General features: G+C 43.8%; 1 protein-coding gene across 1 annotated transcript; it reads right to left on the bottom strand.

Annotated features, from left to right (window-relative positions):
• Positions 1–6174: 6174 nt before the first annotated feature.
• LOC128717499 (cytochrome P450 4C1-like) lies at positions 6175–11279 on the bottom strand. The gene is made up of 6 exons (XM_053811448.1): positions 11226–11279; positions 7614–7962; positions 7294–7552; positions 7080–7206; positions 6848–7021; positions 6175–6786 (listed from the first exon to the last, which is right to left on the bottom strand). The coding sequence occupies exons 1-6, from the start codon at positions 11277–11279 to the stop codon at positions 6175–6177; spliced, it is 1575 nt and encodes a 524-aa protein (XP_053667423.1).
• Between the last annotated feature and the right edge of the window lie 2084 nt (positions 11280–13363).

Here is a 13363-nt window from a genome sequence, read left to right on the forward strand (position 1 = left end):
CCAATATGGTGTACATGAGTTTGGATAATTTATGAGGTTGAAAAGCATAAGAAAAATATTACTCTGTTCCTCGAACTATGCTAATAGACTCTTTTCCTCGTGTTATCTGGTGTATCGCTGGCAATGCTTCATACTTCATCAGCAACGGTTCTCAGTAATGCACACCCCATCACACCAAACGCGTCAGTACTCGTCCAAAAGTCACTTCCTTTTGCCACCCAACGGAAGCGAGCTTTCATTTCATTTCCGACTAAAATTTCACCACAATCGTACTAGGTCGACAGCCGAGTTGGAGCTGTCCGGCACCTGACCTATGCGTCTGTCCCTGGATCTCATCTCAGTAGCTCTCACTCATTGCAGCAAGCTTTTCATCAGGTGCTCTACCCATTATTGGGCTGGGTGGTCTTTTTGCCATCCAATATCCGTCGCTGCGGGATTGTGTGTATTTTCGTCGGACTAATGGGAACCGACGATAGGTCGATAGGTCGCTGCGCAATCAGAGACTATCAATTGATTTCAATTTAAATTCGATTTCCTCATTTATTGAGCACCCGAGGGCATTTAAACGGCAGCGGCTCCGGCGAAGGACCAAAGAAGCCACAGAAACTGATATCGGTTGCCAATTTGCTGACACACCAAGCCATTGCACGTCCTACCCGACACATCCTTCAGGGTAGTTCCTGGTTGTGATTAGGACGCCGTGACTCATGTTTGGTACTGTCGGAGCACCGGAGTCTTGTTAAGATGTGTTCCTAACAGCCTGATGACAGCCGACGATGATGTTTTCAAAAGGAAATCATGGTAATTGGTATTTTCTTGACCTTGTCGCATGGTTTGGTGTTTTTTGGAGGGATCTATTCTACTATGCTTTATATTGATTTATGAAGAAATATATCGTACAAACGAAGAGAAACGAGTACGGACCGTAATTCTATTTTCATCTTGTAAGAAACACCCTCGCTAATTTTCACATCATGTCGAGTGCTCAGTCACAAGAATCATTTCCACACTGCAGATTCTGACGACAAATCCACCTTCGCAATAAGAACATTCCTCTTCTTCGTACGAATGGGAGTGCCTTCAAGATAACGCTCTACTTCCTGCAGTTTATGCTGAATGAAACGTACCCCTCAACGTATAGCAGTACAGCCGTCTGTTCTAAACCATCACCCTCCTTAAATCGCGAGCCATAAAACTCATCCCTGTTGGTAAGACGGTTTTTACGCCGCAAGGCAAAGTTTCGACACGCAACACAACCATCGTTTTGCATCGCGCGAGTAATTTCGGTGCCCTTTTCTGAAAGCAGCAATTCAAGATCAAAAGTTAACATTGCAGGCAATTGCTTCGTGATAGCATTTCGCTTACGAATTGGGAGTGAGAAGATTTGGCACTTACACGGATGTATACCATTTTCTTGCACGACGAGTCAGCGTGAACTTTTGTTCCACTCAGACCCACCAAAAAAGCGTAGTGCATGCAGTTACGATGAGGGACTTTTAATTTACTTAAATTCTTCATCGCAAGTCTATTTGATGTCAGCGCGTCTACCGACAGCAGCTCCCTTTCCACGAAGCGATTTCGGTTAAACTGACAAAAGTGTGAAGGGATGGTTTTAATGTGTACAGCTTCTTGGAGAAACACACAACCCTGCACGGTTTTGTTTGAGTTCCTGCTTACACGTATTGTCGTTCTGAAATTGTCTCTCCCATCCGATTTCACCGTTCGGCTGTCGGGTCTGGTGCGCTATCCCTTCGGCCGTTTCAATATTTGCACAAGCTATTTGTAATTCGAAATTGCAAAACTCAAGTGGATCCTATCGAAATTTCATCACCGTTTCACCATTGAACTGCTAGAGTTTTCGAGTATGTTTTGTTAAAGCTTAAATAAGGGAAGACTTTCGTCAAGAATGGATCACCCAGACATGGTTGAAATATTCATTCCCTTCAATGTGATACATAAAGAAACGGTTCCGGAAACCGGCAGCTCAGCAAATGTCTGTATCAAACACCGAGCTCGCCTACAGACGTTTTCAGCAATCCTTGCTTTCACCTCAACCCAGCACACTGGGAAGAACCACGGTAACCACAACAGATACCGCAAAACGGTAAGCAACGAACCTGCTTCCTATGAAACACACTTCACGCTGGATTATCCTTCTGCCCTTTGTCGAAGTGGCCAGAAACGAGATGGTTCGCTTTTTATCGGCCCGGTGTTTGACACTCCTTCTTTCGGGCAAGGTGCTTTATCGGTGCAACTATGTTACAGCAAGTGAGCAACTCCTGCGTTTGTGGTTGATGTCCACACAAAAGAACAGGATATAACAGGAATGATGGTTGGTGGGAGGCAGTGCTTCCCGGATCATGCAGACACACTCGTTTATTGACTCATCGGAATAACAGTCCGACAAGATGCATCTGCATCTGAATGCAAAATGCAAATGGCTCACGTAGAGCGAAGAATTCTGCAGGAGATGTTCTAGCGTACGTACAATGCCTGGACAGGTATAATTCGTTCATTGTACAGAAACATATTTGCATTGCAATGTTCGTAACTATTTTTACCCTATGGTAAGACAGCTGCATACCGTATTATCATGAGAAATGTGCTCTATTATGCGTTCAATGTTAGGTATTAATTCCAAGAAAAGTGCTGATTCTGTGTCTAGACTAGACTAAACAATTACATGAGATTTTTTTCACAATGATGAATGATAAACACTTTCTATTTCTAAGCTTTAAGTAAAGAACGTTTATCTAACGTATTTTGTCACGTTGAACGGATAACAGGTGCAAGCGCAACATAATGTCATGTTTGCAAGCTTTAACATTCTGGAACGTTTCCTTCTCGCTTATCTACCACTTATACGTTGTTGTTGTTGTCACTACTCAACGGATTCAATTATCGTCCATTTTAATTGCTCCATCACTCTTAATTAGCTCTCGAGGCGGAACGACCTTCACCTTTTATGCCTGTACCAGTTGGCTCGCCGGCGAATTGCCGGCTCAAACCGAAACAACCATCAGCATCTAACCCAAACAAAGCACATTGCTCCCGGCGACGGCGAGCGTGTTCGTAATCAATCATTTTATTTTGAAAACCCGTTCCGAACCACCCTACATTCTGAGACCGCTCGATAACGAGCGCGTCTCAGTTTCGTTCATTTTCTGGAATAAATGGGACATTTGCCTATGGGGTGTCTTGCAACAGAGTACACCAAGGGATGACATTGGAGGTTTGAAAACCATGTGATAACGCGTAGGAAATGGTTGCTACTAAGTCAACCAGTGTGTACGCACATACGCATCGATGCTTTTTGACTTGCGACGATGAAAGTCCAGGCGTAGAGTCATACCGGCAGTTACACACACTGCGTGAATGCCGTAACTCCATGGAGTTTTACACAGGGAAGGGCAGTATCAAATTTGATCCCCACATATTGGATTACCGTCTCGCATGTGTTTCTGGTGAAAATCGTACGCTGTCTATCCGATACCGGGTGAATTGTGACATTAACTTGCGTTTTTTTTGTGTGCTTCTAGCTAAACGAGCCATGGGACGCACAGTGCTGTGTCATGTGTGGTCTGTGTACCGTATACTCATCAGTTTTGGGTTATACAACAGTGTGGTTACAACAGTTGCTAAAATACCACCAAAGGTGTAGGCAAATTCTGATTGATAAATAGCACAGATCAGATATCCTACTGTACATTGCAGATAGCTACATCGTTTCTACCAGCTACACGGTTTACCCTACTCACTCAACCATAGCAGCAGCAGCTAATCGGACAGCTTTCTGGCGCAATTTTCGTCAAATAGCCTTTTTCCTTCGAAACGCTAAGCTACAGGTGAACTCGGTAGGACTCTAGGTCAGATTAATTTCGCAGACAAGTTCGATGGAACGTTTACGTAAACGCAACTTCCAATTCCAGTTGCGTGATCAACATTATTTGCCATTTACCAAGAAGCAGGGAAACTGATCTAAAATTCGAATTTCGTCACTTAAACTGTATTTGTTTTGTAGTCATAACCTATGGCTGATCTAGAATAGCGTGGTAAAGTCCACTGTATTTTGTTTCCCCAGTGCTTATTAACATTCGATTTATAAAATATTAATCGCATACAATGAATTTACGCATTACTTTCTCCGATTGAGCTTACATTCATAAGCATTTTATCCTGCAGTAACATGCATCTTTGTGTTTTCACGAAAAAAAAACTCCATCACATCGCATTATTTATTGATTGCACTGGACATCATGCCGTAGGGAACACTTTGTTGTTTCCTTTTTTGGGTTTTTCGCGGCATAAATCATCATATGCCGCCAGGCTTCATCTATTCTACGGCATCCGACAGCATCTCCTGTACTGATGCAGGTACGGAAAAGTGGAGTTGCGTTGCGTTGCGAGTGGTACTTAAAACATGGGACACCACACGCACCCATCAATAACGAGCACACTGTCACACTGGTCCACACACACAGCATAGCGTATAAAACTCGATGCACCAATGTTTTTCGTACCTTTCGTCCACCAGGGGGCCTCAACGTTGTAAACAATTTCGGCATAATTAATTTCCGTATAACTTTCCGCTGGCCAAAACCCAACGCCCCAACAACTTTTCCATTGCCCCTAGGCCATGGTGTGTGAATGCACATTTTTTACATATATGTGTGTGTGTGTGGTTATCGAGCTGCAGCATTAATTTCTGGCACCCGCATGTTGTCCCCTTGGTGCTCCGAAACCACAGCAGAGGGTCCATGTGTACCAAAACACCATTTCACACCCACCGACCGTGCTCGACGGAGCTAAACAAAACATAAAAAACCTGCGGAAAAGCGTGCGTGAATAAGTAATGCGATCGAATGTTTATGTCGGCTGGCGGGGAATTAGGATGGACCGGTCAACCAGAGGAAAATGATGATCAAATTTAGACTCGTTTGCATTTAATCGGGCAAGGGCGTACATAAACTGTTCCTCTGCTGGTGAAAGGTTTATCGCGTAGCTGTTCAGAAAGAAAATGTGTTATTTCGATAGGGGGTTTAAATTTAATTTGGTCGTGGAATTTATTTCGAGCTTTTATTTCCCGTAATTACGAAACAAGCATGAGTTGTTGTGTTTATTTCAGATGCATGATGTACGATTCTGCTTTGCAATCGATATTAGTTTTATTATTGAAGCGAACTTTGTGATATTTAAAGCTTATTATAATTCTCATTTATTTAATCTTTAGTTCTAACAAGATATATTATTGGTAAATTAAACCATCAACTCCACCTGAGACAGAGTACAGTCTCAAGCCTTCTGCACAAAAGTAGCTTTGCGGGTAATAACACCCCGGGGAGCAATAGAAAAGGGTACCGGTACTATAACACCGTACTCATCACGGGACAGCGGTGTACGTATGCGATTTTCATTATCCTACTGCTGCTGACAATTGCAACCACGGACCGCACCGACACCACGTACGGTATTTTTGGTGTCAATTAAACCGCCAACCAACGCTAAACTTGCGTTCTGCCTCTCGAGAGCGACATCATTTTGCTCGAACGAGTTTAAAAGCCGGACCTAGCTGTGGCATCATGTTCGGATTTAAAATTCAAACACCCTGCGCTTATGCGGGACAGCTGGTCGAAAGGATCTTACCCCAAGGATCTGACGAGAAATCTTCATTTAACAACAGTCGATTATCTCATCTGGTGAGAACTATTACACAACTACAAGCAGTTTAAGTATCTGGTACATCGATGCACATTCAAATTCAGTGGAACTATTCGAATTAAGTCTTCGCAACGATCAACCCTGCGAGGGGATGAGTGAGTGGATACAAAACAAGAAGACTATCAACCGTTAATACTTCGGGTAATGTTAGGCTGGCACATGAATTAACGTTAAAACGTTTTAACACACGAAACAATAAATGCATGCTTTGAAAATCTTCATAAGCTGCCGTAGAACTTGATAATTCATTACCCCTTCTCTATGCATCACACTACAATCGGATTGTATTTTCTGTTAGACACTCCCCTCAACTGCCCTTCAACATCCCTTGGCTGTAGCGCACCTTAGAGATGCCTTAACAAGAATTTTTGAAATAGTTTAACCGAAAATAAGTGTATTTGACCCATTCATAGGTAACATAATTAGCCCATTGATAATATGAAATAAAACAAAACATTAAGTGACAACTGCGGACTTCTCGCTGGTTGGTTGTCGTTTTTCTACAACCACAACGTAATCTGATTCAAGCTTAAGGGTTAACTCGAACCTAAACTTTAAATCATTCATTTTCAAGTTTGATCGTAAACGCAACCGCCTCACTATAGTTGACAACATCACTTTCATAGCTAGCATTGCATAACGCGCCCCGATACAATTCCGCATACCACCACTGAACGGAGCAAATGCGTTTACGTTCCGTCCAACGCTACGTTCCGGTAGGAACCAATCCGGATCAAACACGTCAGCATCAGGTCCCCAAACATCTTTACGATGGTGCATTGAGAAAAAGCTCAGCGATATGAGACTACCCTTCGGAATGTGAAGATCCGCTATTTCTATGTCTTGCATTGTTTGGCGTGCAATGTTCGGTCCGGATGACGCTATCCGAAGACTTTCCTTTATTACGCGCTCCATGTAGGTGAGCCGCTTCAGATCCTCCAGCGTAATGTCCTGTTCCGGGTCAGGGAAGACGTCCAGCACCTCACGGTACACACGCTCCTGTATGTCCGGAAACATGGCCAGAAATAGGCAGATGTGCGTGACCTGTAGTGCTGTGGTGTCGTATCCCTGCAATAAAGGTTGATCTTGTAAAGCTGTTTACATCCCGTGTATAGCCACCGACACTTACCGCTGCGATCATCGAGTAGATATTGTGAGTTATTTCTATGTCTGTAAAGGGATTTCCATTGTGTTGCACGGACAACAGTTGATCGGCAAATATTTGTGGTCGCTTGTAATCCTCACATTCATCAACAAAGTCACCGCTGGACGCTACTTTACGTGCTTTGGCTTTTTCTATGACCTAGTGGACATAAGCGTTATTGAATAAACGTAATTATTTGATGCAAAAATGCACTTACCGCCTCAAAGAAACGGTAACAGGAATTGCGGCACTGAGTTTCTTCGATATAGTCTCTGGTAAATCGATAAAGTGCTTCGATATACTGATGAATATTAAACATTCGTTTCGCTACCAGTTCAAAACATCTACATAAGTGAAATAGAAATAGAAATATAGCTTAACACGTTTTACGCAACAGAACTATTCGCATAGCTGCACACAAAAAGTATTACCGGTCCAAATTTTCTACAAACGAGTCCTTGCCAGGTAATTCCAACACATCACACCCTATCGTAGTGCCACAAACCATTTCCAGCGAGCACTTACTGATGAAGGGTAAGATGCATAACGATTCTGCATCTTCGCCCATGCTGTTCTCCATATTTTGAACCATCTGCTTGGAACATTCCACAAACACGGGTATAAAACTGTGCAGTATGCGTGTGTTGAATGCCGGGTTGAGTGCCTTGCGTTGAGTCTTCCACGGGTGATCTGCAAAAGAGCAGTAATATTTGTTCAGGCTTTTCATAACGGTGACCATGGTGACACATACAATGTCCGGCAAATATTCCATGCTCCAGTTTCACGAAATCGTACAGAAACGGTTTTTCAAGACACTCGGGATGTGTGAGCACCGCATTTACGATGTCTGGATTGGACGTACACAGCACCAGCTTAGGACCGAGCCACATTTTAAACCAACCACTAAACTCTTGAAACGGTTGCATAAGTGCGTAGAAGAGTTTTACGCGCGACTTGTCCATAAATAGATGCCCGTTTCCAATGATAGGATAATACGGTTGCATGGTCGGTAGATGTTTTGCAAAACTATGCCGTAGAAGAATCCAGTGATGTGAAAGTCTTCTCTTATCGATCCTCACTCCTGCGCTGTTTTGCTTCAACTGGAATAGTCCGTGGCTACTTGGGGGAATAAATACTCCTCAAATCAGCTACGTTCGAATCACATGCCACTACCCTTGAATCACCTGCCGCAATGATCGAATCACACGCCGTTATCACACGCGATTCAATCACATGGATTGCGATTCGATGATAGCGTCACGTGATTCGATCGTAGTAGCAGCTGATCCAATGGTAGCCGTGTGCGATTAGAACTTAGCTGAATTTAGATATAATTTCCATTTCAATACAGTACTTGCACGTTTCTTTCCCACAACAACGGGTGAGAACTATTACATAGCTACAAACAGAATATGTATCTAGTTCATCGAAGCACATTAAACGATGGCGGATCTATTCCCTTCAAGCCATCACTGCTTCGCAACGATCGAACCTGCGACAGAATTTGTGTGGATACAAATTTAAAAGACCATCAACCCTTTAAACTTCCACTGATATTCGCCAGATTCATGTTTGGTTAGGCATCTTTAAGGAACGGTGCAGCCAAGGGATCAACAGGTGAAGGTTGAGTGTCTAGCAGAAAGTATAATCTGATTGAGTTGCGATGCATAGATGAATGTGAATGCATTGTTAACAAGCATATTCAGCATATCATGTTTAAAAAGGCGATTGTTTTTGTGCTTTGGTTTATCGTGTTGAGTTAAAAATCAGTTACTACACCCATGCAAACAATCTTCTTCTGCTTTACCGGCACAAATATTCAAACATTAAACTCCGTGGATAAGGGCTCATCGCAAAAATAACATACATATGAGGATGTGTAACAATCCAGAGCCTTCAACCAATTACGTGACAGTGAACGTTTCCTTTGTTTCCTGCTTTAAAAGGCTTACAGGCGACATTTTTGAAACTAAGCAGCTCTCAACGTTGACACACTGTCAAGGGATTAAGCTGAACACGCAACCCATTTTGGTGGAAATAAAAACATACGCAATAAACAATGGCTGGCGTGGCACATCTTTAAGACAACAATTTTGATCCTCCCGAGCGAGTGCCTGCTGCTAACCTCAAAAACATTGTACGCCATAAAAATAAAATCCCCGAAACCTCGATCAATCTGTACCACAACACCGGTGACGCGCTCGCTTTTTGGTTGAAGAACTCGAACATCTGCTCACCGGTTTTTTGTTTTTTTGTTATTGCTCAGATTTCTGTCCTTATTTCTTCCTTTCTTCCTACGCATCGTCTTCGTACACGACCGGTCCTGGCCGGTTACAGCTTCCAAAACTGTGGCTACGTTACGGTTTCGATACGAAATGATGATTCGCTCGCTTCTCCTTGCCCTCTTCTTCATGCTTCGTTTGCTGCCTACCATTATGTATCGAACAGTTGGCTCTTCTACGGCATTGTGAGTTTGGAGCTTCGGGAGCCTTCACACCCGTGCATCCTTTCGAAGGGATTCTGCAACAAGGAGAGCAGGGAATGAATCTGGTAGAAAATCAGGTTGCTCCCTGAGCACGGCCGAGCGATTTCGGTCAGCAGCCGGCACTCACAACCGCTGCGGGACGCTTTTTTTATGCCGGCTGTGTTACTGTTGGCTGTTTCATTTCATGCTTGGTCAGGTCGATTACCTGCCACGGATGCCCGCTGGTGCTGGATAGATGTACGCTGTTGCGAACGTTTTTCTTTTTCAGACAAACCAGGAACAAACAGAGACACGAAAAACGAACCGTCTGCAACATAAATTCGACCGATCGTTCCTTGTGTAGTGCTTGTGCGAAGGAACAGCCGAACACAACGGACACACACCGAATAAGGGCGAACACAGCAAATGATGCTTCGAGTACCCGACGCCCTATGTTTGCAATGGTCAAGTCAATCGCGGCAAATAAGGCTTCCAATGCTTCCCAGCTCGAAGCACAACACGGCAGCACACACAACAAAAAAATGCATTTTTGCACCGTGCCATCTTCAAGCCTTTGCTTGAAAACTGCCGCAAAAGGTACCAATCTACCAATGGCTGAACTACGGAGGACCCGTCATTCTAATTGGTACCTTCGGGCGCGCGGACATTGCTCGTATCCAATATCCTCAATGGCCAGGTGTGTTTGGGACGAGTGTATTTAGGTGAACAGGCCGTTTTATCGTTCGCTGCACGAAGGAGAGTGGTTTGAATACGTACGCTTTGCCGACGCAACAGGGAGCCTTACCAAACTGTCGAACGGTGGCTACCATGGGCGATGTTGGAGAATTGAACGAAACTATCAAAACGATCACGTTACAAGCATGCAAAGCCTAATCCCGTAATGGGACGCACTTCATCGTCGCAGCAAACTATGAGCCCTTGGGTCACTGGCAGATGGTAAATGTTTATGTTAGAAGCGTCGTTTGGAGAGGTCATCCCAGGTAGCAAACCTGCGATTGAAAGGTGTTTTAGAAACGCAACAGATGGAAAGCGTGCAGAGAGTTCTATTGCGCATTTTTTAAAGAGGTTTCTTTAAGCTTGGTACAAATCCTATTCCTTTCTAACGATGTCCAGTTTAGAATCAGGGGCTTCTTGTAACAGGAGTTTGCATTACATTGCACAAATCCTTGCTCTTAATGATTTAGCTACCACAATAGGTCTGAAATCCATTTCCTGCACTAGTGCCAAACTTTTCTAAATGCCAAAAGTATATTGATGCCGCTGATGCACACAAATCCTACTTTATCTATAACGATCAATCGACCCAACATGGTGACTCATCACGTAAGACACAGGAAACGCTTCTTCCTGCACTGTACTGGCCACTGTATCAAACTTTGCCAAGAGAAATAAGTCGTCCTGAAGAATCCCTAATTTAGCGAATCCTCCCACCATGCGGTTCCGCTTCTCCGTACAAGTTTTTCCCACCGTTGTGCGCTGCTTCCTGCCGATGATGGTAAACAAAAGTTTCTCATCTATTTTACTGGCGAACTTCTGCAGTAATCAACCAGACATAAAACCGTGTAAGACTCGTACCGATTGCTCCGGTGCGCATACATTACGCTCCGTTTGGTCGCATCGTTACCATAGGATCTCCATTCTTCCGAAGGCACTTTCTTGCCGAAACCTCAAACTTCTCGCATTATTCCCGACTGCAGAAGCGATTGAATCCGTTCGGGTGCACCAAATGGAGGAAGTTCCATCATCAGACAGCACCCTACCGGACACGAATTTTGCTCGGAACGCTTGTGCGATTTCGATAGCATGCCTCGTACCTTATGCTCTTCCTTACTAACCGTCTCACCTGCCCATACTCACCCGCATACAATGCCAGCTTACCTTTCGCCAAATCTTGCCCGGTCTTTCTTCGTTTGCTGGGAAGATCACTTTCATAGCCGGTCGGCTGGAACGCATTTTCATTATGTGCTTTCTTCCTTGCGTGCGCCTGACACCACTCATCTTCAATATGCCGTCGCCTTGCACGCAATTTTTATCATGCTTTATGCGATTCGGGATGTAATCCCGGTTTGTCGGATTAAGATTGTAGCATTTTTTTTCTGTAGTAGGAGAGGTGCATTAACGAATAACTACAAGTAAAATCCCTTCTGCACAATATGCCTGCCACAGAATATCATGGTGAGCAGAACTAAGGGGTGAAGAATTTTGATCCCCTGCACGTGCGTCTCACAGTGCGATGGGTTGATTTCTTATCAATTTTTTTGACAGCCTGCAATGGTGCAAATTGATTCTGGTCAAAAATATGGAAAGAGGAAATTGAAGCAAATCCCGGAGAATATTGCTGGAGGGTCCGATATTTGTATTTCAACCACGATACCGTCTGGCCGGCAGCTGCTTATCGATTGATAAAATGTTATGCCCCTTTGCTGTACGAACAATCCGCACGAACAAGATCCCCTTGGCACGTGCGTCCTGTTTGTCCATGCCTAAAGACTTTTAAAGTAATTACTTCTGGCTACCGGATGGCCACTGAGGATGTGCAGTACCAGGAAACGCTGAATTTTTGTTCTTCTTCAGCATCGATTTGGTGATTGCTAACCTACCAGCAGTAAACCTCGGAAACGAATGCCGGAAGAGAGAACCAATTGCGTGGCACAATAAAATCGGGCCCATCGTACGATTTGACCTCGATTGTTGCTTATCATCTAGCCATTTTCTAGGTTAGCATCTCGTGCATTTCTATCGGCCGACGTTCAATTATTCATCGCGCCAGGAAGGAAGGGTAGCGACGTGTATGGTTCCGGGATTCGAGTACCTAATCCGTTTAGGGAATAACTGAACTAACTGGCATGTGACAATCGCTCTCCGATCGCTGGTGACGATTGTTGCCATCAATGACCCAGAGGAAATGAATAATTTATTACTCCCATTACGTATGCTTCCGTAGCGCGGGTTCGTTCGAGTTGTAGCCGGTTTCGACACATCGTGTAGATGACCCTCTTTCTAGCAATACTTCTTGCTAGTTGTAGAAAAAGCACGACCTTTTCCAAACCCAGAACAAGATCTTTATTTGAGGTTACCTTTCACAACAAATACAACGTTAGAACTTTTCGTAAAAGCTACAGGGGAATATATTCTTTGTCACATGGCACCACATTGCTGGAGAAGTCTCCCTATATCGGGTACGACAAGTTTCAAACCTGGGACCCTTGTGTTTCTCGTTTCTGAGGTTCATATTACACCCAAAACACCTAACCTAGTCTGTGATGCACGAAATGTTAAAAATTAATAAATGATGGCAAACTCGACCTGCATTTGTCATCACCCTAGAACATATGGTACAGCATTTCTCGCTACATTCATTGTTTCCCGATTGCGCACACGAAGACACTCTACCTCACTAGACGACATTAGGCGTGAGCCTAACAGCAGGGCTTCAAACCATTTATCTGTACCCCGTTCACGATTCCTGTTCCTCCATGTGGCCCCCTAACCGTCGCTCAAAAGTTAATCTGCATGTGTTTTCATAGGACTCTAGACCTCCAACAGTGTGCGTTGCCGGTGCTATTTTTAACCTCGTCCTAGATGCCCTTCGTTAAAACGCGGAAAAAAATGGTATCGGGGCGTGAATATCCGTGAATGACTAACTAATGATGGTAATGAATGAGTCGTCACTGATGGGTTTGGTTGAGGGGACTTTTCGCCGTGGCTCGCGTCAGGACAACAACCCTCGGACGGAACGGAAAACGTTACTATATGAAGTGCATTACACGTCTGTTTGGCATGCGAGTGGTGCCATTTGAGTGGTTTATTTGATTACTGCTATGGCAACTTGATTGTTGGGCTAGAAAATGGCGTTTACGTGTTCGTGTACCAATTTTAATTGGCAGCGATTGATGGATATGATTGGATAACTATTGATGGTTAAATATATAAACATAAAACCCTGTTCCTTAGAAGTATATTATATTATATATAATCTTATATTACACAATTGCTTAATTACCAATTTGATGACC

This window comes from Anopheles marshallii, chromosome 2 (assembly GCF_943734725.1).
Source record: "Anopheles marshallii chromosome 2, idAnoMarsDA_429_01, whole genome shotgun sequence".
Lineage (NCBI taxonomy): Eukaryota > Metazoa > Arthropoda > Insecta > Diptera > Culicidae > Anopheles > Anopheles marshallii.

Coding starts and splice junctions, on each gene's coding strand:
- LOC128717499 (XM_053811448.1), bottom strand. CDS start 11,279: ATGAAAGTGATCTTCCCAGCAAACGAAGAAAGACCGGGCAAGATTTGG. Junction 7,963..11,225: donor CGGGCAAGATTTGGCGAAAG/GTAAGCTGGCAT, acceptor GGACTATTCCAG/TTGAAGCAAAACAGCGCAGG. Junction 7,553..7,613: donor TGGAATATTTGCCGGACATT/GTATGTGTCACC, acceptor GCTCTTTTGCAG/ATCACCCGTGGAAGACTCAA.